Below are 27489 nucleotides of genomic sequence, written 5' to 3'. Positions count from 1 at the left end.
CCGTTATCCTGACGCAGCAGAGGACTTTCTACAGGTTGAACTGTCGGCCTAAACGCATTTCACTCAATCTGAAACAGGGAATCAGCCTGTACACTCAGACTCGGCCTGCAAGCTTAAAATCTACATGTAGTCATTCCATGTGAAAGCATTGGTCTCGGTGCATTTTTGAATTTCATCGCACAGCCATGCATGCCGTTGTACGTTCTATGCACGCTGCAGGTAGGAGGCGAGGCCAGTAATTTCGTCGGCTGTAAAATGCGACAGCATTGCGTTGAGAGTGTATCGTGGGCTTCCCCCGCATGCAAGTTGGATCGAGATCGACCTAAAAGTCTCCTGGCTGGCGGTTTTTGTAGGTGAACAGCACGTGGGGCGAGATGGTGTCCCACTTGTGGTAATCGGCGACAGATGTTCATGACAACAACGACCGCAATCGATATGCTGACACGCTCCGCAATCACTTTAGTATCGATATGGCAGGCTTTTGTACGTCGGCGGCTTGTCTGACCAGCCTAAGATCGCATTGGGGACCTGAGTTGCAGACACTGTGCCACTGTGTGTTATAAATTTCAGGGGCGCCGTTACGCATTAGGATTCATTCGATGAAAAATGTTTCGACTTCGGCGGAATTGTCAGTTTGCAGGGCTCTCGCTTCAGCGTAGCGACTAAGGAAGTTTGTTACCCATAAGATTTATTTCTTTCTCATTGATTAACTTGGGAGATGAATAAAGAGAAAAAACCCAAATTGTTTGTAGGGGTTTTTCGATGCAGCTGTGGAGTTCAGGAGCTCAACTAGTCTTAACCAAGCCATCTTGCGTCACTGACACTACGGACGCACTTTTCCTGAATGCGCAAGGCGACCAGATAAACGCGGTCAATATTACCTCGAGCTAATTTGATTAACGGGCTGCAAGCCCGATGTGTCCTGTTGGCTCATTGTAGAACAACTGCATAATTTCCTTTATTACGCTTCCGGTCACAACGAGAAGGTGCGCGGTCCTATTGGGTGAGATCTGATTCTTCACGAAGACGTCACTGCATAGTGCGAAAAAAGACGACTGACGCCTATATGCAGCAGATGAAGAATTCTTGGCTTCCAGGTAACTCACTAGATTTTGGTACTCAGGGTCAGACCTTTGCTTCAGAGCGAAAATACTGGCGCTTGCTTATCCCCCAAAAGCATCGTCATCATTCTGCGGAGTTTCGACATGTGTTGGTGGCTAGCAGCCTGCATCGAAGTGCTTGAGGACAGACTTGCTGATAAAGCACAGTGATCTTGAGTTCTTGAACACGCTGACTCCGTCGTGCAACTCAGTACGTGAGACTTTGTTCATATTGGCGATTTATCGGCGTGCATGATGACCACTTGTACAGTCTCACACATAAGCACTAGAGAACTTCGAAGTGACTTTAGATGATCTCAAGGCAGTTCTCTCTAGTGGAGTAACTGAATTCGGCTTTTGGCAGTGAAATGTAGTTTCCGCGATATTATACTACTTTCCAGTACTTTCTTGATGCCCATTTCTTCTTCTTGATTTCCATTAGAATATCCGTGACTTGAGTTATTTCTCTGACCCACTCTGCACGTTTCCTATCTCTTAGTCTTATCTCCTCTTAATCATTTTTTTATCTGGACATGGGCAGGACATGTAGCGCTAAGAGAAGATAACCGATGATCGCAAGGGGCGGAGAGCAAAGGGTGGCAGAGAGTTAGGTGGGCGGATGACGTTCAGAAGTTCGCAGGTGTGAAGTGGATGTATCTAGCACAGGACCGGGTTAATTGGAGAAATATGGGATAGGCCCTCACCCTGCAGTAGGTATAGGTAAGCTGATCATGATGATGACTTTCTCGATCAGGACCTAATCTGGGTTCACACTGCATGAATAGCTATGAATTTCAGTCTCAGTATTTTCCCCAATAGGGCCGAGAACAAGAAGAAACTGCAAGCGAAACTTAAGCTCCTCGAAGCTTTCCAATTACGGTTTTTCTACTCTAACGACCGGCCTGCATGTGTTAGCTGGGTCAGTGGCTAGACGATATCCGAAAAGCTTTTGGCGAAACATCAGTAATACGCACAAGGACTAAGGAGTCGGCGCACAGATTTGTTGTCGCCAGGCTGCGGAAACCTTCTAATATCAGCTGCTTGTTATCTTTATAGACGAGCTCAATCCTTGCTCATTATGACCCAGGAAGCATAGCTCCTCAAAGGCAAATTAACATACATCTGGTTTCAATGTTAGCACGAATACCTTGAGTGCCCTTAAGCATTTTGGTTTGCAAACCTCGGTTCGATTACGTCGGAAACTCTCCAAAAACCGGAGGTAAATTTTTATACGTATGCATTCACGTGCCTTGCACGTAGAAGTCTATAAACACTTGTAAGTGAGGAAAATAAATATTAGGACGATAAGCAAGACAGGAACTGACAGAGTGACAGGAAAGGCACAATTCCTTTCTGTGCCCGTGCGCACGCATGTCGATCACCCCTGCACACACATAAACACGTGAGTTTGTAGAAGAAAATTCCTGAGGTCGCCTGTGCGAACGATGAACATCTTTGTGACAAAGCCCATCAAAACGGCAAAACCAAAATACTAAGGTAATAAGAAATGTCGAGATGTAAATATGAAGTGGCCTGATTTCTCGGGGGAAAAATTCAAACATATGTATTCGTTGCTACGGAGAAGCGCATACTGATTACGGACGAGAAAGGACGCCCAAAGCGCTGACCACTATCAACTGAATTTTATATAAACATTCATCTCGTTTTGAACCATTGCTTTGCTAAAGGTCACGTGATTAAACTACACGTGCCTCTGGTTATTCAACAATCTTCGCAAGCAGTCAATAAACAGGAAACATTTTTAATGCAAAGTCAATGTGGTGCTGCTAGCGCATGGGTAGTCCGCTTTCTGTTTCTGATAGGTTTCTGCCAGCTGTTGGGTTATTTTATCTGTGCGCATGAAGAGCACCACAGTCCTATCAAGAAAGGGCAAACACTATTGGCATGAATAGTAATGCTCGGAGAGGTTTCTGAAGGGCCTACTTGAGACGGAACAAAAAATGCTCCAGTAATCGTTTATTAAGGCGCCTACCCGTGGGGCCTATGCATGTTCTACCGCACTTCAGCCGAATGCTGTAAACAATGCCTATGACATATTTGACACATTTGAATTTGTTGCGAATGACACAGCCTGCAATGGCGCATGACTCAGCCCTTCTACGGGCCATGTGCTGATTTGGCCTAGCTTCTTTGGAACGGAAGACGCTATTTGTACACCGTCTCTCAGTCCTAATTTCGTCAAAGGATGGGTCATATTATTGATGTGCGGCATCAGTACACATTTTTGTTTTTCTTTTGGTTGAGGTCAGCGAGTCGTGCCAGATCTTTTTTACTACTTTGGAGCAAACGATCGCTTACTGACAGCAAGGTAGAGAGCGCAAAACTGGCGCTAAACAATCTCGCCACGTGCGATATAGGAAAGCAACGCTTTAAACAGTGATGCATATTCCAATGAAATTCAGTTCATAGTGTCAGCGCTTTGTGCGTCTTTTCTCGTCAGTCGCCAGTGTGCGCTCCTTCCTAGCAATGAATCCATACCAACTAGCCCAATTAGCTATTATAGCACAAGAGATATATGTTTTTGAAACGAAAATGTGAAACATACTTGGGGTCGAGGAAAAATTGCACTTTGTGAGAGGAACACTCTGGCGGTGGAGAGGGCAGACACTAGACTTGTAAAGGGCGAAAAGGGAACACTGTTCCAAGCTTTTACATTGCAAACAATGGTAGCAAGTTTATAAGTGAAATACGAACCGTATTTCTCGCGCTCCAAGGCTCTTCAGTGCTTGCGTCTTAACACACTCAATCTTTCCTATAAATGTTAAGTTTTAACAGAGACAAATTTGATAGAGATAGGTTATGAGGGCAATGTTCATTAGAGTGAATTCGTAGACATGCAAGCGCCTGTCCATTTGAAAAAAAACACATTTAAAACATTCCTTTTAGTCGCAAACCTGTCGCTGCTCGCGCTCTGCCTGGCTTTTCACTGCTATTTTTACCGCTGCTCTTCGGGGCCCAGTCCCTTTAAGTAAATTGTCATCTTACATTTGATGATTTATTGGAGCAGCAAGAATCACAACATCGATCCCTGAGCTTCGTAGTCGCAATCTCACGACGCCTACAATGCCTGTGGATCTTCCGGATCAAGCCGCGCAAGCAGGCCCTGCTGTCATCTATACCGGCTCAATTCGCCAACAGTATCCGCCTATTATCAGTGCGACTGACGAACAATATGTAAAAAATTGGCGTAATTACTACGAACGGGTGATCCTCTACTTTAGATGGAAGACGAGACAAAGTTCGTGACGTGATATTCATCTTACCGGCGTCGCTAATTGGTTGCATCGCATACGCATTGTAGACATCAAAAAACTTTTAGCGGAAGTGTTTGAACGGCCGGCAGTTGGGAAGTTCTATGCCCAACAATGCCTGCGTAAATGGTCGCGAAACTTATTCACAATGACACCGGTCATATGCTGTTAGCGCGTCACTTACTCACCGTTGCCAAAGTGTTTATGCTCGGAGCAAGCATATGGAAGTTGACTCGTCAGCAACCAGTTCAATATCTCTCTGCGGTTGCCGATAAAAGATTTCGTTCGTAAATTTGTGGTAGGTCCGATTTACGTTTTGTCGAATCATCAGTAGCCACCACCATATTTCGGTCTTGCTCTCCAACGAACTATTTAAGCTGAGAACTCTCATCCCCCATCCGTCATCACGGGTCGCGCATTCGTTGATTTACTTCTCAAACCTTGTCACCGTCCCCGTGAGTTACGCCGATTTCGCTCCAACCTGCGGCTAGCAGATGCATTACCTGATGTCGAACGTCCTCTACTATCCACATACCCTTCGAAGGCGATGCCTGTGCAAAACCCTGGCTTTATCTAACGTTCGACCGGCTTCCGGCCGCATAACTCTGGCAGAAAATAAAATGATCGTCCTATTCCTTACACCTGTGGATTTTCAGGAGAATTGCCTGCCATTGCCTTCGCCGTTATCAACTTCCAGCACCACCTCGCCTAGATAACGGGTTATTACATCCATCGCGTAAGTACTAAGGAGCTGTTGGTCACACGAATCCATCCTCTCAACCCTGACCCTTCACTGCACTTCAGCCGCCTTTCGTTAGCCGAGGCGCCGTTTCATCTTTCCGATTCTACGTCGCTAGAATTACAGTTCTAAAAAAAGGGAAACTAAGTGCCACACTATCTGATGCAAGAACACAGTCCAGATAGAAAGTCGAGATGACAGTTTCATAACTCTCGCTACTTACGGTCAGCGCTGAGCACATCTTGCCATTAGCAGCATGTACATCGCTTTCAATGACCCAAAACTCAGTGCATGTAAATTATTTCGTCGTGCTGCCCTATTCCACACGTGCTGTTACCATAGGCAGGAAATTTATATTGCGTAAAGCCGCTACAACTTATTACGCTCGAGCTAAATCGGGTTTTAGGTTAAACATGACACCTTGCGAGGTGCTACGTTTCCAGCACCTGCTCTGAAACACTCCCCGATGTAGACATCAACATGCGTCTCTTCTTTTCCGTGCTTTTCTGTGTAAGCTCATTTATTACTGTGTAGCCGATAGCATTTTCCTCTTCCCGCCAGCCCGTACTTTTATGATCCGCTAGTGCCTTCTGTTTTCCAACGCTGCCCTTACTATTTAAAACAGGTGCTAAATTTTATGGGTTTATATCCCATTTACCTGCACTACTGACTTGAGCCATGTTGAATAGCTCGGATATATAACGTCCATTGCATTTTTTTTTTCATTTGTGGTGATCTTCACGACGTTCCTCGTACCTCGATCTAACTTCTCTCAGCTATCCATCTGAGCCTGCTGGCTTCTCTGCTGCATTGTTCCTCCGCTCCATCGATGAAAATTTCCTGCGTAGCAGCGAATTCAGCTTTTTAACCTACTGCACCATTTCTGCTCCTCAATCGACTCTCATTAAAGATTTGAATTCATTCTGTCATTTCAAAGTGTGTTCTGGCAAAACGGGCTCTTCACCGTAAGGAATAGAATCTCCGCATTGTCTGCTGTTATGGACATAAGCCTCAAGACACTGATGCCCTTTTTGTTGCCCATTTCCAGCTCAGATCACAAGCCTATTCACTCTTGATAATTGCCCGCCATCGGCTCATACCATCACCTTGCCTTCAGTATAGCCAAAACATGCATGGGTCAAAAAGCTTCTTGCTTTCTTCTCCAACCCCGTAGCTATTTCAATATTGCGTGTTTTTTGCCGCCATGCGTCGAATTTCGCCATTTGTGATGGCCTTTTATATGCCCGCTACTGCCACGCCGATTGCCAACAGTTGTTGCCTGGAATTCTTTGGCAGCTGCGCGCACATGTCTGCGACCATTTTCACTCTGACCTATAGTTTGACCACGCGAAAGTGTCAGAATATACACTTGCACCTGGCTGTTCTAATAAAGGTGGGAATGTACACCTTTAGTCTCAAATAATTTCGCTTATGTTCAACCTAAAAACACTGCAAGCCGTCTCTTCACTGTACTTCCGCAGAGATGCAGCCATTACTGTGCGCAGCAGACCCCTTAACCCAGTCGGAACACACCGCTGCTGTACAATGTAGCCGGCATGCGCTGGGCATTTTTGCGGTCAATCAGCTCATGAAGTGTGCAGAAACCGCCGAACTTTTGTTTCCTACGGCATAACCACCATCAGTTTCCAACGATTTGTTCTTCGCCAGGTGAACATCATGGGCTTCTCCGCGGCAGAGAACGGTCTTCATATGTGACGTTGTGGAATTCCTTCATTTGGAAATGGGGATCTTCTTCAGTTTTATGTCACACTGATAATACAGCACAGAAGTCAACTGTTAGCTTCTCTCCTTTGTTTCTCCATTATTGCTGTCACTTGTCTGCTACAATCGATACCATATTCTAATATAAAGACTTATTCGGCAATACTACTCTTCTTCTAGCCGCCTGACACGCTGAAGGCTGTCGGTAAATCGTCACTACTCACGCCTAACCCTCAGTGCCGGAACACCCTACGACGCAGATTATGACAAGACACTTCCTTCTCATCTGACGCTCTTGTCTGGCTTTGGATACTGTCATTTACCCCCGGACTGTAATAGACATTTGTGGCTTATACCGGGTATTGGAACGCCACAATTCTAATAATTTCTTCGCTGAGGGTCTCACGCCGTGGCAGTGTTCAGTCACATTTGCAATTTTTATTGGTAATAAGTAGCATTTGCCAAAGTATGTATGAAAAGGATTCCAGTCGGCTCTAAGCGTTATCAATAAGCTGTTCCGTGTCTGACGTTTTGAGATGGAACATTATTAACAACGGCTCACACTGCTATTTTTCTTGCTGTTGATCTTTTTTATCACACCTTTCGTTTTGAAGTCAAAAATTTCAGTAATATTAGTTTCGTGTGTGGGGACTCAGAAATGTATTCGCTAAATTATAATTAATTCAGACAGTGAAGCAGTTTTGGTGAAAATTAGTTTTTTTTTAATTAGGAAACCCTGATACATGATTTAGCTAGTTCAGCTGTCAGTTTCTTGAGGGACTTCATTGTGACATTTAAGAATTGAAGTGGAATGAATGTTGATTTTACCTGCTACTTCGATCGACTCAAAATGTGACCATGATTTCACGAGTGATGTTCTAGTATGCTTGATGAACAAGGCAGTGCATACTCCATAAATCGATAACACAGTTGAAGCCTATCAGCAAATTCGTTCCATTTATTTCTTTCCGCGATATGTTGACAGCGTTCAGAGTGCTAGCATGCTGAACCTTAAATTACCTGTTTAAGCATGCAAGTTCATTTCTGTTTAAAGGCATCAAACACATACAGACACAAGCAAGACAGCCGGAAGTGGCACTCGCTACTTCTAGATTGAAACAAAAAAACACTGAAATATATAGCTGTTTTACAGAGGAAGGCCGTGATGATTAATTCACAATTATATTAAAAATAAATTATCTGTTATCCTCGAGGTTCTTAGATACGGACATGTTACTGATAAACATCACTTCTATTCAACAAAAAAGGTCGAGTGGATTCCCTAGCTTTGGTGTCTACTTGCCACAAAAACTGTGCTTCAGGGAACAAGGCGCACAAAAGCATTACGTGCATATTATATTCTTGAGCGAATTTAGCTGTTCCTTCTCTTGTGGAACGCTTTGTCCTCGATTTTTGATTCGGTGCTAACCGTAGAAACCCGTTTACCCAACATATGAGCGGCCATACGCAAGGGAGAGTCATACAAATCCCTTTCTGCGCACTTGTAAAAGGTCCCCCATTCTACAGTGCCGCAACTATACACTTCGTTTTCTCCTCTTTGGCTTCTGGGTAGCCTCAATAGGGTTGGTAGTGGCATGGGGACATGAAGCCACATCGTACCTAGGATGGCGTGGTGCGAGGGAAAAAGCACAACCACAGAGGTCATCTTTACATCGTCTACTTGGTCAAAAGCTCACAGAACCAGTCAGGTTTACCGCTCTCGTCTTCTTCAATTTAGAATCACCAGTAGCGACCAAGTTAAGCAGGAACTTCATAACTACGATTATGGCGTGTATAGGTTAAGGGAGTACCGTGAATTCTGCCGGAAATACTATATCTGCAAATTAAAATTAACACTACACACCGACATCTGAAGCATCTCACCAATGACTGATAACATATTAGAAGTTGTTTGACATACAACCATAACTTTCTCCTAAAAACTGTGTAAAAATCTAACACCATAGCTGAAATGTTAGTGTCCGTCTCTACTACCGCATTGCAGAGACGATGTCGGTCGAGCGGTATATTACCGTTGTTCTTAAGCAAGTTGAAATATCGAGAACTAGCAGGAAGAAGTACACATTGCCCAGCGACATCACCTCCAACGGCAAAACTGGCTGGTTTTGCGCCCAGAGGGCTGAGGATAATCGGCACCATGATGAAGTCAAACGGCACACATAAATGCAGAAGGGGTTGTCGGATCCGAACTCAAGCTCTTATTCAACATCCTACATGATGCATGGAGCGTGGTGATTGCAGTTGGAAGAGAATGGCAGCGCATTGTGTCTTTCTGAACAGACCCCTCATTGTAAAGTGGCATAAAGAATGATTGTCGCACTATAGGTTCAGACGGTAGGTGTGGTGAATGTATCGAATTATGTTACCTACAACACGAGGGGCTTTTCCAGTAACAGAGTATATAATTGGTTATATCACACCGCAGCGCAGGAAACAGCCCGGTCAAGGAAGGACGCGTGAATTGGCTCCAGCGTGGTAGGGCGAGAATTCCTATATTGTGGTTTGAGTCTAAAGTAGGTTTGATACGGTTTGCGCTATGTATGATTTGAGTAAGCGAAAGTGTTTGTGCACTGGTGAAAGAGCAATCATGGATAAGACTTGGCGTCTTGGTCGTGGAGTGCCGAGGTTGTTGCGACTGGCGAGGGCGGTGACACCGCCTGTTGTTATACGTAGCCGTCGTTGACTACGCAGGCGCCGCCAATCGAATATTATAGCCATCTTCTGCAAAACCGGAGACACAGCTGCTCGCATCGTAACAGATCATGGGGTACAAACTCATTGTTGGTGCACAGGAGATTCTGTGAAAGAGTTTGTTGGTCAATGCCCGACTTGATATATAGGCCAGCCATCAAAACATCGACTTCCCATTACGAGTCCTCAGGGTCTCAAATGTCTGCCAGTTTCGGACAACTCCTGAGGCCACCGCAAGTTATGCTTTGAAATAAATAAGTTATAGACAACTTCCTTTGAGCAGATGGCCTGCCTCATTTCCTTCAGTTATAAGAACTATTTGTTATCTACACAAGTCAACGAAAGCTTCACTGTCGCAGGTGTAAGAGTGACCTGCAGCCTTATATAGGTGAGCGTCTCGTAGGTTTGTTTCACTCGCAAGTAAGTGGCCAAAGCATTGCATCAATTCTACAAATATATCAAAATGTTCAATGCATCTTCAGTATTCTCGCAACACATCGGCAGCCTGTGTCAAGAACACCAATATATTCGCCAGCTATTCAGCTGAATCGCAGTGGTAGCCACGCACACGTTTGTAAAGAGGGATCCACTCATCAACGTGTATCTGTCCACGAAAGCAATGAGATACCTTCAACGGTTGCGTGGCTTTGTTCGCCGCAGAGGTCTGAACATTTCAAGACTGTTACAGAGGGCCAAACTTCGATATTCCCGACTACTCCATGGTTGGTTGCATGTCATGCCGTCATAGAAACGGGAGGGATACGAGCAAGGCGACGGCTCCGGCGACGCTTCAGCGGATGAGAATAAAACATGATTATAGGCCTACGTAGCTTCTGCCCCTAATTTTACGAAATGGTTGTTTACTGCCGAAACGCTGAAAAGATGGAGCAAGGCAGAGATGACCTGGTTAAGCGTCACCGCCTGCCGACACACACACACACACACACACACACACACACACACACACACACACACACACACACACACACACACACACACACACACACACACACACACACACACACACACACACACACACACACACACACACACACACACACACACACACACACACACACACACACACACACACACACACACACACACACACACACACACACACACACACGCACGCACGCACAAATACATATACTGTATTAAAAAATTAAAGGGCAATGAGGGGCGCGGTATTATACATAAAAAAAGAAGCCAACAGTAGGCGAGGCGGATGACATCAGAAATATTTTAATTTTCTTTTCCTATTTACCTGTATCAGCGCTCTAATAAGTTTATAGAAATAAATAAATACAAATTGGAAGAAAAAAAAGGCGCCCTTGGTGGAAACCGAAACCGTAATCTCCGGACTCCGCCTCGGGTGCTCTCGCCAAGTGAGCTGCACCGGCAGCTTTCCAACTTTCTACTTTCATGAGTATTAAAATTGCCTGTATTCAAAGATTGAGAGGAGACACTGGAGCTCTGATAGGAGATGTCATCTCCATATCTACCGCTCAACAGTATGCTCCGGTTTAGATTACGGGTGCGTGGTCTACGGGTCAGCACGACCGTCATATTTTAAACGACTGTACCCAGTACATAACCTAGGTCTGCGTCTTTTGACTGGTGCATACAGGACATCGCCGGGGAAAGTCTGTATGTAGAAGCAAACGAACCGCCCATAAATACAGGAGTACCATGCTTTCACTTTAATACGTTCTTGAACTTCGTTCGTTACCGAAACATATCTGTTACTCCATACTTATAAACTGCCCCTCAAGAACACTGTACATCAATAAACCTCGATCCATCAGACCTCTCATACTCCGTTTTGAAGAGCAGTGCAGGGAACTCAACTTGCTGGATGCATTTCCTAATATTGCACGGAGACCGGACCCACTGCCACCTTGGTACAACTTCACTGCTGTATGTGACTTCACGTTAACTCGCTTTCGCAAAGCACATACACCGCATTAAACATTATACAAGACTTCTCGGCATTAAATGAGAAATACAGTGATCACAAGGTATTTTATACAGATGGTTCGAAGACAATATTTCATGTAGGCAGTGCAGTAATAGACGACAAACAGGAAAAAGCAGTAAAGTTATCGCAGTGTGCCTCAATATTTACTGCTGAATGCTACGCTGTATCCCTAGCAATAGATAAAATATTCAACAAAAACATCAAAAACAGTATCATCTATACAGACTCTTTGAGCGCACTCGTATCACTACATCAAAAAAATGCTACAGAACCTTTAGTAAGGGGCATAGTCCATTACGTAGTGATAGCAAAAACACAGGGATCTAATATCAAATTTTGCTTGGTGCCAAGCCACGTTGGAATCAGCGGTAACGAGAGGGCTGATGCATGTGCCGCGGCCGCCTGCAATGCTCAAGTACAGAAAGTGAGAATTCCGCGCAATGACGCCATAAAATTCATACGAAGAAGACTGAGACAAAAGTGGCAGGATGCATGGGATAGTGACGTTAATAACAAAGCTACACCTAGCAAAGCCAGTTATAGGAGAATGAAAAACATGCAGCCATCAAGAAGGTTTAATTGAATTAATCTTATGCCGCCTTCGTATCGGACACACTCACCTGACGCATAACTTGATTTTAGCAAAGAAAGAGAAGCCCATATGTGAACACTGCGGAGAGGTTGCACCATAAACCACATCCTAATATCCTGTATAAAACTTGATCAACTTATAAAAAAAGTATTTCCCCCAGTTATATGGCAACTACATTCCCCTACACTCTAGCTTACTCTTAGGAGACAATTCACTGGTTAAAACGCCTTCTCTGGTTGATTTCTTAAAAGATGACAACATCCTATACTTACTCTAGTATATTAAAATAATCGCTTGCTTCCTTCACCAAACAGATATGTAAACCCCGAGTTTGGCGTATGAAGGTCTTAGCTGCCTATTTTTCATAAAACACAACACAGCACAACACCCAAAACTGAGAGTAATCACCAGCGCTACCCACATCTATATTGGCGGACGTTGAACGAGCTGTTTTTTCGGGAATGTCACGTGAAACTTGATCGAAAGAGAGGGCGGAAACTGTGGGAAACGTCTTACGATACCATGGCTTAAACACTGCCAACACTGAGACACTCGGAAATTATTAAGAAGACCATTGAATGTGAAATGAGGTACTCGTTATGATATGCGAAGGAAAGAAGACGAGAGTCGGTGAAACCAGTGAAAGCCTAGGAGAATTTTATTTTTATTTTTGGTTTTGAGGAGAAATAGTGCTGTAATCAATTTTGGGATAAATGTAATTAAATAAACAATAGACGGAAAAGCGAATGCCTATGCTGGCAACCGTAACCTGCAGCAACCTGAATGCTAGGGAGGTTGTAAGCATTGAGGACGTAGAAATGTGGCTCACTCAGAAAATGAAAACTGGACCAGCGCCTTCTAAGAGCATGCAGTTAATGGAATGTAGGCAAAGCTGTAGGGCAACATATCAATCAAGGAATCCTTAGATATTTTCGCCACCTATAATGAGACGTTAAGGCTGATCAATTACTTTTTGAACCACATTGCTTGCAACTTGATGGTCGACTACGATGTATCAGATGCGCCAATTACTTTGAAACCATGGTTGGGCAGTCTCTCTCAGATACACATATTCAAAATATTTGGCTAGTTCAATGTAACTTCCAACTAATACCTCGCCGTTACTCAACTTCAATTTTTACAATGTAGCGTGGTGCAAAAAGTCTAGTTACTGCTTCGGAAATTAGGATGAACTGCGTCGGCTGCTTTATTTCCCACTACATGCATCCTAGTTCTTTTTCAGCAAAGATCTCTCCCTCCACCTCTGAAGTAATTCTGTGATTTCATTTGCTTTATATTTGTAAGCATTGTTACTATTTTCATGCACGCATTGTGAGTCTGCTTACTCTAGAAGATATTTGAGCAAATTCCAAGGCTCATTATAGACAGTTGCTTTTAGAAAGCCTCTTTCTCCTCAAAATGTTTTTTTTTCTTCTCTATAGTTAATAACTTGATAGCCTGGGTAGCATCTATTGATTATGTTTCAATGACAATTTTATACTTTTGTAGCGATGTAGCAGTTATATAAGTAAAACAAAGTGTGGAGCCTGCTGATACACGTGCTACAGTTGTAAGCTTGATGCAAATTATTAGGATTTTTGATAATCATATTTGTATGCGAGCTAAATACACAATAAACGTAATTCAGGCCAATATATATGCTTACGCTTCCTTTTCCTCTTCTGAATGCAGATTTTACAACGTACGGAATCAATCTTTTTAGTTGGCTTTACTTTAGACTCAATACCTGATGTCAGCTGCATCAGATCTACTGATGTAAAGCAGTCCGACGGCGTCACAATACGAACAGTTCGATACAAGGACGACACGGTAAGCAAAAAAATGACGTATAACCAACAATTAAATATCATTCATGGTCAAATGAGTGAAAGAAGATGGCTGCACGGCATGAAAGAGCACTGCGCACTGGTAGAAGGTAGAGCCTGAGTGCTAAAGTCGAGCCTACGTTTCGACAAATGTACATTTCATCATCTGGCCCAGACGAAGACACGCCCACTTATCAAAACGTTGCCTTAACTTCCTCTACCCTTGTTCTGTGCCACTTCATGAACAAACATATATATAAATATATATATATATATATATATATATATATATATATATATATATATATATATATATATATATATATATATATATATATATATATATGTATATATATATATATATATATATATATATATATACACGCACACACACATAGCATATCTCATGTTTGCAGCTATGCTATCGTTCCATACCTTTGATCCTGATAATGGTTCATTCCCATGGATATGAAAAACGAGTGAGCTGGAGTTCCTCTTTTGCGCCGATTTGTGGCGGTTAATTCACTTATTAAACTGAACAAACTGACCCCTCTGAATATGTCAATTCTACAAGCGTGTATTTTCTTTTATTAAAAAGCAACCACTCATTACCATCAAAATCAGTTACACCTAAACTAAAGGTACAGTTGTAATAACGGCCTCTTAGGCAAATATATATTTCGATAACTATTTTTGTGTACTGTGCATAATCGTGTGGAGGTCGCCAGGCAAAGGCGACCACGGTCACTTTTGTTTCAGGAGAGGCTGAAGAGGTGGCGGCGGCAGCGTCCGGGCGAGGCGATGGGCCCGTGTGTTCCAAAGCCCTCGTGCCGGCGCTGCCTCCTCCTTTTCAGCACGTGCGGGGCGCCTCTTCTCACGCGCTAGCGCATTAGGTGGCGCTACAGTACATGTGGTTGCTCTGCCGCCTGTGGGATTCACTTCGTATTTCGGCTTGCGGCAGACGCATGCCACGCGAGTCGCTACAAGGCCCCTACCCTAGACGATTAACAAAACAAAAGAATAAAGGGAAATAAATTAGCAGTCTAAGAAAAAGGCACTGCTCTAAAAAAAACTAGGAAGACATATACATTTTTGTATGGCATGTTCGTATCCAAGTCGTAGTCCAAGGGGAAAACAAGTTTCATGAATGGCTGTTAAGGAGGTCGCGGCTGAGTAAAACGTAGGGACAGAGAAGGAGGTACTGTTGAGTAGCATGCGGAAACATCTTGAATCCCCTGCTTGTCAGGGCTGAAGTTGTGACTGGAAACATTAGGACCCTTTGCGAGCATTCAAGATCTGAAGCAGTTGCGTAGGCTATGATTCTCATGGAAGTTTGGTATGTTGAGTCGCTTCTGCCTGCTGTGAAGGTCAGCTGACAAAGACTGATTTTAATGCAGCGGGCCAGCTCGGGAAGTTTACCAGAATGTCGGTGGTTCATGTGACGGCACGAAGGGGAGGCGTGTTGCTCACAATGAACTGCCCAAATGGATATTTCAATGCACTGCAGCGAGCCAGTTTTGGCAAGGCAACGTGACGAAGAGCTATGCGCAATCCTAAGCTTGCAGCATGGGAGGGCTAAATTAGCCGTGGTGAGAACAGCGGTTGTGGGCTGTGCAGTGCCTACGTACGGGACTCTTGCGGTGGGCACATTTTGATAGGTTTCTACTGCCTGATTGGGGCTTGAAAAAAACGGGCGGTGAACAACAAAGGCAAAATGTGTGGCCATCCGCTTTTTGACATGAATCAGAGATGTTGCGTCGCACGGCGCATTGCGTTCGAGCGAGGTGGGTGGGGAGCCCACTGATGCGTCATATCGGTGGAGGACGACTGCAGACGATTGCCAGGGTGCTTGGTGCAAGGAATCAGGATACATGCTGAAGTCCGGTGCTTCTTCCTCAAATGACTCGCATGCCACCAATTGAATGACGGCAAAGTTTGTCACCGGTATTGAGAGTGTAAGTGGCGGCAGGAGGACGGGACAGCCAAGGCTGGGCTTCCTTTCTCGTAGATGATACGTGTAGGAGAGTATCCTGGCCTGATGCGCTGGGTAGGAGGGGCAGGGACCTGACCGGGTAGAGCTGCGGCGTGCTGTGCTCCGAGGATGCAGCCGTAGACAGGGCTAGAATAAGACGAATGGCGGCCCTAGCTTAATGCGCATGCAGGCCCCCTTTCTCTATACTGACTTCCTTCCCTTCCTCATGCTTGCTACGCTACTGGAAATACGCCATCTTTCATTTTATTTCCACTAAATAAAAAAGTACGAAGTGCGATCAACGGGATCCAAGCAACAGCATCGCATTAGCATTAATTAGTTATACAGCATACGAAACGCAACGCGATTCTCGGAACGCGCGATACGTGTCCGTCTGTGGCAGATTGCCAACGCCAGAAAATATCAACGTGGACCGACCAACAACTTGCGGGGCTGCGTTCTGCGCTCGCCGCCTCCTGTTTCAGTCGCGCTGTACGCAAACTGACAGACGGGTTTTCGTTCGGAGCAATGTTTTAATGGTAACGAATTAAAGAAAACCAGGCTGAGCTAGCTTCCTGCTGCTGAGGTGGCTACTCCGGCAGCGACTAGGAAATATGAACATCCCCCAGTTACTGCTCTGAAAGGGTAATATTAAGAGTTATTAAAATTAATCTCACAGCATGATGAATTTTTACTACTGCCCTCGTGCTTACTCCCTTCCCTCAAGGTGCAGTTGAGGTGTCCACCTAGATCTGAGGCAGTTACTGGGACTTTTATTTCCATAAAAGCTAAAAGTTTGAAATGCAAGCTTCAGTATGGTACCTAGAGCAGCCTTCGGCTACCATGCAGATTCTACCTTTTCAGCTCTTGCTCGCGCGAGGGCAAGTCATCATTATGTTCTTCGCTACGTTACTCGAGACAGTGAGAAAGGTACCGCATGTTTCGACAAGGGTCGCTAAGTCTCGCCATGAGTGAGGGTGCGACGGGCCCAGTACGTCAACTTTTCGCAGCATTTACGCTGTTTTTTTTCTTCTTCATTAAACCACAATGGTCGCACAAGAAGCTGTATTTCTGCGCTTGTTGCCCCGCAAGTAACTTATAATCCTTGCCCGACCTTGAACGTAGCTCAGATTTGAGGTTAGAAAGAAAGCGAGAGAGACAATTTACACCGATATGGACCTCGGGGCAGGGGCTCAGCCAGGGGCAGGGTCTCCTTCTTGCCGGCTGCCTGCGCCTTAGCCGCATAGGTCTTGGAGTAAGCCTCCTCCGCCAGGCGTAGGACGATCTTTTGTTCATCTGCATTTGGGCTGCGGGGGTAGGATTCCCAGGTAATTTGATCAAGCTGATCCCTTTCTTTAGCTCCTGGAGAATCGGGGCATTGACAGATCAGGTGATTTTGACTCAGAGGTACCGTCTTTGCCAAAAGTAACCAAGCTGCATGTTCCGCTTCTCAGTCGGGTAGTAGAGAATTCGTACCACTTCCGATGCTATAAATTGGTGCAAACTAAAAGCCAGTTCCTGTATTCACCTGTCAACAAGTTGTGATTCTCTGGGAATCCATACTGGCTTTAGAATACGAGCGAGAAGCAAAACATGCAGCCTGGTACATTTGCCAAAGACGGTACGTTGCAGAGATTGGAAGTATCTGGGTCACCTGCAAACTCATTACGCCGAGTAACATAAGAATAAAATGATTGGCCTGAATTTCCGTCAGGCTCTGCATTTAGAGGGTGTTAGGGACCTATTTGGTAGTGGATAGATCCTTCTGCTTAGTCTAGGAGTCTCAGAGACCTCCTTGTAGGTGACAGGGAGGTATTTGTCTCCAGGTAGCGGGGTCTCTACGGCCGCTCGGGTGTATACATATCTAGAGAGACGATGGGCAGCCTCATTGCCCGTAGACCCTCGTGAGCTGGAACCAAGAAGACTGAAGCCTCTATGCTGTTTTCGTTCCTTCTCATGAACCGGGTGCATATTCTTATAGGGATCTGTGCAATTTTGAATAGTTTCCGCGTCTCAAGCTTTAGGAGTTAAGCGACATAGGGTGGCTCACCTGTCTGAAGCTGTAGTTCTTGTAAGCTTTTTCGGCTCACTACAGTGAAGTTGATCCCCCAAATCTGGGCCTCCCTGAGCGCTTTAGCAATCTCTTCCCAGGTATTATGCATTCCCGTAGCTAGACGCTTCTCTGTCGACGAGTTGGAGGTATGCGTAAAACCCTTTAATGACGTTCTTATCACTTTCTCTAACTTCTCTGCATTGCCAGGATTCAGATTGAGAAAGGGGGTGGCATAAGATATCCTGCTCATTATGAAGGCATGAAGCTGTCTTATTAGGCAGTGCTCTCTGAGGTCTTTTGGCGGAATGCGAAGACGACGAAGTCGATGCGAGCGGACGCGCTTTGCTTCGGCTACAATTCAGATAATATTCTGACCGGATACAACCGCCCCATTCCCCCTATGTTGGTGCATTCTGCAAGATCCCCCTGAGCAAAATCCGTAGAGGCAAGTCTTGTATACGTGAGTGCCTTATTTGGACGCCGGCGGATTGTGAACTGCCAAGCGGGCATTGCAGAGCTAACCCTAGCACCGGCGGATACTTCTAGTCTATGCGCACTTGCCGGGCTTTATTATGATCCTTACGCCGCTTGGTCGTAACCACGGTGACCAAGATTCTGCTGCAGGGGAGCGCGTGGGTCGGCGCCAGCCACGCTGTCGCGCCCGACGTCATGCCATGCTTCTTCACAAGCAGCTATCGGAAGCCACTGACGAGGAAGGGCAGTCCAACTAGATGAATAAGGGCCCATCCCCTCAAGATCCCGGCGGCAGTAACAAGGCGAAAGGTAGCCGTGGTCAGAGATCGTCCACCATCGTCAGCAGAAGGCCATCAGACGCGGAACACCTGCGGATGAAACTCGACACACTCGACTCGACTCGGAGAACAACATCAAATCGAGAAGGAGGCTTCCGGCTTCGATGATTTCTTGATCCCTGACGGGGGATGCTTCACCGACGCCATAGAGGCAAATACCAACCAGAAAGAGGACTTAGGTGATTATCCATCGACGTCCTCGGACTCCAAAACATCGATTAGACCCCGTAACGATGACAACTGTGATCTGGCTCTTTCTAAACGCCAGCGGAATATTCAAAGGAGAGGATCGCGTGCTCGAAAGGTTGGCGGACATGCGGGTGCCACTACTTTGCGAAGACAAGACACCTCCGACAGCCGGCCTCGGAACCGACCCACGCGGAAACAAGAAAGGACCACAGGGGTGGCATCGACAGCGAAGCAAACGGCCGCCACTCTCCAAAAGAGATTTCAAGATCATCATGTGACCCCAGAAAGGCCTAGCAGTGCGGGCACTTACCACCCACCAGGTGTCGCGCGCTATTGTAGAGGCATGCGGTGACCAAAAGTGCTGGGAAGGAGATTTCATCGTACGGCTCCGCACCGGCTCAAACATAATTATCGTAAGCACGCCGCATGAACATACAGCACAGCTCATTCGGCATATCACGCGCATAAGCCTCCAAGGCAGCTTCTACGACTTGAACACTTACGTGGCAGTTCCGGACGGCGTCCTACGGTCCTACGTGGCGTCATACATGGCATAGACCCAGGCACGCCACCTGAGGAACTAATAATAATAACTGAAGAACAACTTTCGCGTAGGAACCCAAGGGGTCACTATTGTGCAGTCTAGAATGTTGCGAAAATCTAAGACTGCTGTCATCCTCTTCGAGGCGCCTGCTGTTACGAGATACGTTCTCCACTAAGGCGGTGAGGTAGCCTGCTACCCCTAGCGACCGAATAGGCAGGTTTGCCACGTCTGCCTACAACTAGGACATCGATCAGATGTATGCCCCACGCTGAATGTCCGCATGTGTGCCGGCAGTGCGGGACCCTGGGCCCACCTCAAGAACACACCTGCACGCTTACATGCGTGCTCTGTGGTGAGGCGCGCCTTCCTGGTGCAAAGGGGTGCCAGAACCACCTCAAGAAGCTTTGCCAACAGCCAGCACGAAGCAATGCCGGATCCTCTACTGGAGGGCGAGGACGGAGCAGCAGCGCCTAATGCGGACCGCACCAAGGTCGGCATATCAATTGGCTTAACGTCGAGGGAGAGACATCTCGGAGCTTTTTGCGCTATCGGTCGCAGTCCTTCCCCCCCCCCCCCCTCGGGGGATACGGAACACCTACAGCATCAGCTCCAGGGAGGCGGCATCAAGCCTTCTATATTGTCCTCAAAGTCGACGCACAACTGGCGAGCTTAAAGGAACCAAGCGAACAACAAGGGCAACAGCGTGGAAGGAGCCAGGAGACAGTGGTTCAGCTCCGAGGGGGCGACCTCGGTGAGCCGTAGTCGTTCCCGGTCGGTGTCGACATTTAGACGCCAGCCGAATGACAAGAACCCGACCCCGGAAAAGACAAATAACAAAACGAAGGCCGGCAATATGAGCTGGCCAGAAATAGTGGTCAGGGCTTCTGCTCCGGCAAACACACAAAACACGGAGACTGCGCATTATAAGTGTAATGAGTGTGCAGGTCTCAGGCGGGGGCTCGAACTTATGCGAGAGAAGTGTAGCTAGCTCACTCGTAAAGTCGATGAATTAATTAAAGTTTTAGAGGTATGGCAGCTACTGTAGTGTGCGAGGAAATAATAGACACCGGGGATAGAAAGAGCCACCGGAAGATTACATCTTCGCCACTGCCGAAATAAGTGAGGGTCGAACAGCAGTCGACCGACTTCATGAAGAATGGCACAATGCGGATAAAGAAAGTCAAGGAGAAGGCATACAGTGGGCCTTCGCTTACGGTGAGCAGCAGCAAATTTACCCAAGATAGTCTGGCCCAAGCATAATGGCCAGAAATGCTAGGGGAGATACATAAACACTAGAAATCTGGCAATGGAACTGCCGCGGCTTCCGTAGGGAGCAGTGCAATTTAAAATATTACATGAAAACAGTTCTTGTCAAGCCAGATGTTATAGCGCTGCAGGAAACTGGCTGATCTCCTAGCCTTTCGGGGTACGTTGCGTATTCTAGTCAGATCGGGGGGAAAGCGGGAACCCTGGTAGACAAAACCGTGGCGGCGATTCAACACCCGGCGTTCAACACAGATATCGAGCATGTGCTAATCGAGATCATACCGCACAAGAGAGGTAAGATGAGCATATTCGTCCTGAATGTATACAGCCCGCTCAGGCAGACGAATGCTGACTTTGAGCTACTATTCAAAGACGCAAGAAAGGCAGCCAAAGATAACTGTCTGGTCGTGTTAGGAGCTTTCAACGCGCAACACAAGAGCTGTGGATAGGTAGGAGAAACCACCAATGGAAAGAACTGGCGCAAGCTGCTGCGCAAGCGGACATGAATCTCGTAACGGATTTCACAAAAGTGACTAGACTGGGCAAAAGCGTCAACAGGGATACATGCCCAGACCTCGCTTTTGTAAAGAACACTAATGACGTTTCTTGGGAAAACACAAACGGGGGCCTTGGAAGAGATCACTTTATCCTTGTGATATCGTTGGCCACTGTGAGGGCCAGACGAAAGTTAGGAGAAGTGAAAATAACTGACTGGAATGCGTTTAGAGTACATTGCCACAAGGAATCAATTCAAGCTATTGAGGCGTGGAGCAAAAGACTCCCCGAAGTTTACGAAAGAGCCACAAAGACCGTGAAAAGGACGAGTGCAGTTCCTGAAATTGATAACTATCTACTGCGGTTATGTGGAGCTAGTAGGAGTATGACTAAGAGGTGGAGGAGACAGAAGGGCAACAGGAAGCTTTAACCGAAGATTGCTCAGGTCACTGCTGAGGCAGAGCAGTATGCGCAAGAGCTCTCTAGACAAGACTGAGGACAATTGTTCGACTCATTGAAAGGAACGCTAGGGACGGCCAAGACTTGGGCGTTGGTGAGGAATCTCATCAGCCCGGCCAAGTCTAAGGCCGAAACTAGCAAGACGCTTCACAGAATCCCCCACAAGTACCTGGGAGAAGATGAGGAGTTGCTAGACAAGATCCGAAAACGGTACGTGGGGGAGGTGGACATCCCCGGCTGCACAGAAGTGTATCGGGGAATTGAAAATGAGAAACTCGACCATCCAATCACAAAGGACGAGGTGTACGCGGCGGCCAGAATGGCTGTCAAGAGCACGGCGGCGGGAGCAGACAATATCGGCAACGCCAATATAAGGAATCTAGGGGCGGAACGGATTTCGAGCATCACAACATTTTTGAATGACCACTGGGAGGCGGAGACTGTGCCGGAAGAGTGGCTGTACGCAGAAATGATCACCATCCCCAAGCCAGGCAAAAAGCCATGTTTGGAGAATCTGCAGCCTATCTCACTGCCTCATGCCTAGGAAAACTGTATGAAAGGATCGTTATGATCAGACTTCAGAACTATTTGGAAGATGACAATCTTATGCCACACACAATGTTTGGTTTGCAGCCAAAGCTTTCGACGCAAGACGTCCTTCTTCTCAAAGAAGAGGTTCTTAGCAACATGCCAAAATATGGAGAGCATGTTATCATGGCTCTCGACCTCAAGGGGGTGTTCGACAATGTTAGTCATGAAGCCATACTATCGGGTTTGAGCAATCTACATTGCGGGCGAAAGATTCATGGTTACGTCAAGGCCTTCCTTACGGATATGACCGCGACTATAGGGATCGGCGACTTGCGATCGGACAAGATCAGGGTGCCTAACAAGGAAACGCCTCAATGATATGTAATTTCGCCACTTCTCTTCAACATCGCTATGGTTGGTTTGGCGGAGAAGCGGAGTGCCATAGACGGCATTTGGCATGCAATATACGCCGATGACATTACGATTTTGACGACGGAGGGCTCGCTAGGTGTCAAGGAGGAGAGGCTACAAGCAGCCGGGGACTGTGTCGACCGCTATGTAAGGCCTAGGGAACTTTGATGTTCGCCCAAAAAATCTGAAATGTTCAGAGTATATAGGCCCTGATACGATAGTAAAGCAGACCTCACCGTTATGCTAGCTGGGACTCGCATACCAGGAGTGCACGTGCTGAGAGTGTTGGGAATGGGAATTCAATCCAATCAGAGGTCGGACCACACGATCAGATTACTATCTGGATTTTCTGCCCAGATAACGGGAATGATTACGCGAGTGACCTATAGAAGAAAAGGGATGAAGGAGGAAGACACGCTCAAGTTAGTACGGGCACTTGTGGTAAGCAGAGTCCCGTACAGTCTTCCCTATGAACACCTGAGTCAGGCGGAGAAAGGGCAAGTGGTATCGATCCTCAAGAAGGCGTACAAGACAGCGCTGGGGCTGCTAATAAGAACGACCAACGCGAATTGAATGGCCCTTGGTTTACCAAACACATACGAAGAGCACAGGGAAGCGCAGCTTGTCTCTCAGAAGATGAGGCGACAACGCACTACGGCGGGAAGAGCTCTCCTCCGGAGAGGAGGTTATCATTGTCACGTGCTGGAGATTGAGGGAAGATAGACATATCGGACGCGATCCGGTCTACGGTTGTAGTAGCGCCAATTCCCAAGAACCTGCAGCCTGTCGATTAATAAGGGTAGTCGTAGGGCCAGGACGGAAGCCTTAGCCAAGACCTATCTGAACAAGAACACCGTCAATGTAGACGCGGCGATGTATCCTAACGAAAGAGATGCGGTGGTGATGGTTGTAGATTTCGAGCTAAAGGAGAAAAAGAGCGTCTCGCTACGAAACTGCACCGTGTCTGGCGCCGAGGAGGCCGCTATTGCTGTAGCGGTCGCTGAGGGCAATAGGACCGGGCGTTCGCTGATAGTAATGGCCGATTCGCAAGCCGCTTACCGAGGATTCACCAACGGCAGGATTGACAAAAAGGCGGCCGCCATCTTGAAGGCCGGCGGAATAAGTGACACAAAACAATTCGTACTTTCGGCGCTAGGGCACGGCGACATTGCCGGGAACATCCAGGCCGGTCTCATAGCTCGAGGTTATGCAAACCGAGGGAGGTCAGAGGCGGAAGAGACCGAGACAGTGAGTCGCACCTGCGCAGACATTTTGTGCACTACCGGGGAACCAGAAGACGGTATCCACCGCCCCACAAGTTGTTAAACAGGGAGCAGTCAGTGTCTGGGCGGCAGCTACAAACAAATTCTTATCCATGCTTCTCTTTATACAGCAAGATACATGCAACCGTATACAGGGACACGTGCCCTTTTGTGGACAGAAACGACAATTTATCATATCACATGGGCCTGCCAGGAAATAAATGCAGTGCCGATAATTCATAACGCCACGCCGGAGCAGTGGGAGGCTGCGCTGTCCAGCACGGCGTCAAAAGACCAGCTTTGGCTGATTGAACGGGCCAGCAGGGTAGCAAAGGCCACGGCAGTCCTGGACTGTGGACCCAACCACGGGAGCTCTAGGTTATTTGTCTTTTTTGCATTATGAAAAGTTTTCTCTTTCTCTCTCGCTCTCTGAGGCCTTTGTTCCTGAGAGAGATTTGCCTGAATACCTTCGTCACCTGTTCAAATTATGTCTGAAGCTTTTTAATGAAAGTGATGTTTTTTCTATTCTGATGTAAGTAATACCCCATGATCCTAATGGTGCAGACTCTCTGACTCTCGGTACCTAGCTGGTTTGTGTAGGTGCGGTAGGTGGGATTCTCGGGTTAATTGCGCTTTGCTGCACACTGAGAACAGTTCAGAGTTGTGAGAGTAAGATAGTCCTCCATCTAGGGCGTAGTTATCAACTATACACGCCGCTTCCTACAGCCTATGCGATATATCGGCGCTGGAGCCTCAATAGCTCCAGATTGTGATATCGTCTGCATCAATGGTATGTTTGATGCCTTCTATTGTATAAAATGGGACGAGAGATCTTTCATTGCCAATTTAAAGAGTACCGGAGAGAGGTCAGATCCCTGGGGCGTTCCTCTGCCCCCTGTACTCATGGGCTCGCGCCCAAGTCCCACGATGCTAACTTCACTTTTTCTTCGTGTGAGGAAATCGGTAACATAGTTGAAGCACTTGCCTCCCACGCCAACCGAGTTGAAGCCTTCGAGAACCGTTCTTTGCTCAACATTATCATACGCGTTTGTGAGATCAAATGACAGGATGGCTCAATATGATGCATCATCCTCGTGAGCGTCCAAGATGTCGTGCTTTAATCTGAGAGTGACATACACTGCGCTTAATCCCGGACTGTTCCCTACCATCTCCACTGGCCAGAGTTCCGTGGTTTCCATGTATCTTGAGATTTTAAGTGGGACCACTATTTCCATGACCTTATCCAAGACAAGAGGTTAAAGATATGGGCCTCATGTTGAATAGTTCAAGTTTCCTGCCCGGTTTAGGAATACGGATCAATCTGGAGATTTTCACTACTCTGGGATTTTGGCGCCTTCCCCAATTTTGTTCATTACTTCGCTAACGAAGTGAAAAGAGTCTTCATCTATATGTTTAGGCGTAGTATTTGAGATATTGTCTGGCCTGGAGGAAATCTCTTTTCAGATCAAGAAGGATCACCCTGACTTCTACCAATCCAATTGGAGCATCTATGGTCATATTCTAGGGTTCGGTATAGCAAGGTAGAGGGCGACGGGAATCCTTACATGTATTTTTTTGTCCCGACTACATCTAGCAGCTCTTCGCTCCACCTGTGAAACTTATGCTTGATCTTAATCGGGTCTAGCCTGGTCTGTCTCTTAGGGCCACACTCTGTCTTGTAGGGCCACACTCGACGCTAATCACTTGCAGGTGCGCGTCTCTGCATGTCGCCACCACCCGCCTGTTTGCTTTTTGCACAAGCTTGCCGTGTGTGGGGAAATCCGACCGGACCATTGGCGCCGGCTTTGCGTGACCTTTTTAGCCCGAAGGTCATTTATGGGGAGATGCGCAACTGAACGTGCTGCCGGGTGCTCGCAAATATGGCACCCTTCGTACTGGCCGGTAGCGAGCTTTCAAATGACCACGAAGCCTTTTTAACACTGCGACTTTGATCAGTGCGAAAGTCAGTCTCATTTATCTTGTCCGCAGATGCGACAAAGAGCGGCTGAAGAAGCACTCAGGATTTGACTCGGGCATTGTTCTCAGAGCGGGCAAGCCAGAAGCTCCCCTTTAATCCATCGCCGGGCCTTCAGCATGGCGGCTGGGGTGATCTTTCCCTTTCCATGTCGTTGCTCGTAGCAGCAAACACGGATGGCGCGGAGAAATGCACTGCGGAAAGGATTTAATCAACAGCGGCAGCGTGGATGGGACGGTGGTGTGCAGGTAACAAGTGGAAGGAAAGCCTCCCGACAGGAGAGGGTTCGACACCCTCAGTGGACAAAGAGTTTCGCTGCCCTTTTTGTTTGTTGTGATTTGCATTGCTAGTGGTGCCCGGGGTTAGAGGCTAAGGCCAAGCCACGGAGCTGTGCCCATCTAGCATAATTCCCTACTGTACAGTTGACGTGTGGGGCTGGCTTCTGAAAATGACCGCCCCTGTTTCTTTGTTTTGTGAAGGTGTACAACGGGACGTGATCCAAGAGAGTTCAAATCAGTCTGACCTGGGGCTCGATGCGTAGGCATGTAACACGGCTGTTCTGCGTAGGCTCTAACCAGTTAGGTCGAAGAGTAAAGTAGCGCAGAGTGTGCTTTTTGTAAATTCATTTCAACTTCCAGTTTTACTCTCTGTATATAGATGTCATGCTGTAAATATATGCGCTACCATCGTCATCTTCTGGTCTCCCCTACGCCGAACTGCATAACAGGAAAGGTTTAAAGAACCTTCCGAAAAGGAACGAACAACGTAAATTCTACGGTGGTTTTGGAATCGATGAGGTAACGGAGGATAGCCCAGGTCTTAGGAAGGCTCATGTTGAAGCTCATTTCATCACACACCTCGGCCCATCTCCTTTCGAACAGTTTGGCTGCGTACTGCTCTCAAATTCCTTTTGAGGTTAGCAACACCTATTCTGAGATTTCTGTCCAATTGTTTTTAGTTTTCCCACTCGCCTTTCAATTCTCTCTAGGATTTAAGAAGATGTAGGCGGTGTTTGTCTGATTTTGGGAATTGGAAATTTGTCGCCTATTCTTCTGAGTCCTCCTTTATATGCCGGTTAAATTCTTGTTGTCACTCAGCCAAAGACAACCAGGACTTAATACCTGCAGCCACTCTGATGGACCTGCAACAACATGCAACAATGAGCTCAGTACAAAACGCCTTCATTCCTCAATCAAGGTGACAACTTTGTGTTAGACATTGCTGCTTGCTACATGTGTTGTACTAGGCCCTTTACTAATAACTGCATTATTTGCAGGATTACAGTGGAGTCTGGAAATGGCAGTACGTATATTGCAATACTTTCAGTCCTTATTTCTACACTCCAGTCAGGGCAGCTATGTTAGCGGACGACAAATAAGGTTCTCTCACTCATGTTAACGTTAACGCATAATATAACTCTCAGTAGCCAATAAATAATGGCTACTCAAATTGATCTCTATTCTGAAGTAAGTTACTGCAGTATTATCTGCTAATTTCTAAAGGTTCTGGCTACTTTCAGATGAATGTTTTTAACCATAAGTATTCGAACTGAAAAAGGTGTTTCAATGCGGACATG

General features: G+C 46.5%; 1 protein-coding gene across 3 annotated transcripts in view; it reads left to right on the top strand.

Moving 5' to 3' along the window:
- LOC146188627 (uncharacterized) overlaps positions 1-27489 on the top strand; it is a 68389-nt gene that overhangs the window by 22219 nt on the left and 18681 nt on the right. For all 3 annotated transcript variants that reach the window (XM_084603154.1, XM_084603156.1, XM_084603155.1), the window contains 2 exons: positions 13811-13948; positions 27190-27215. In XM_084603154.1, coding sequence (XP_084459280.1) covers positions 13811-13948; positions 27190-27215 — 164 coding nt within the window. The remainder of the gene's footprint in view (positions 1-13810; positions 13949-27189; positions 27216-27489) is intronic.

The sequence above is a fragment of the Amblyomma maculatum genome, chromosome 5 (genome assembly GCF_055883805.1).
Source record: "Amblyomma maculatum isolate TAMU_Amacu chromosome 5, ASM5588380v1, whole genome shotgun sequence".
NCBI classification, from domain to species: domain Eukaryota; kingdom Metazoa; phylum Arthropoda; class Arachnida; order Ixodida; family Ixodidae; genus Amblyomma; species Amblyomma maculatum.
Note: the sequence above shows the minus strand (reverse complement) of the source record. Positions and strands in the feature narration are given on the sequence as shown.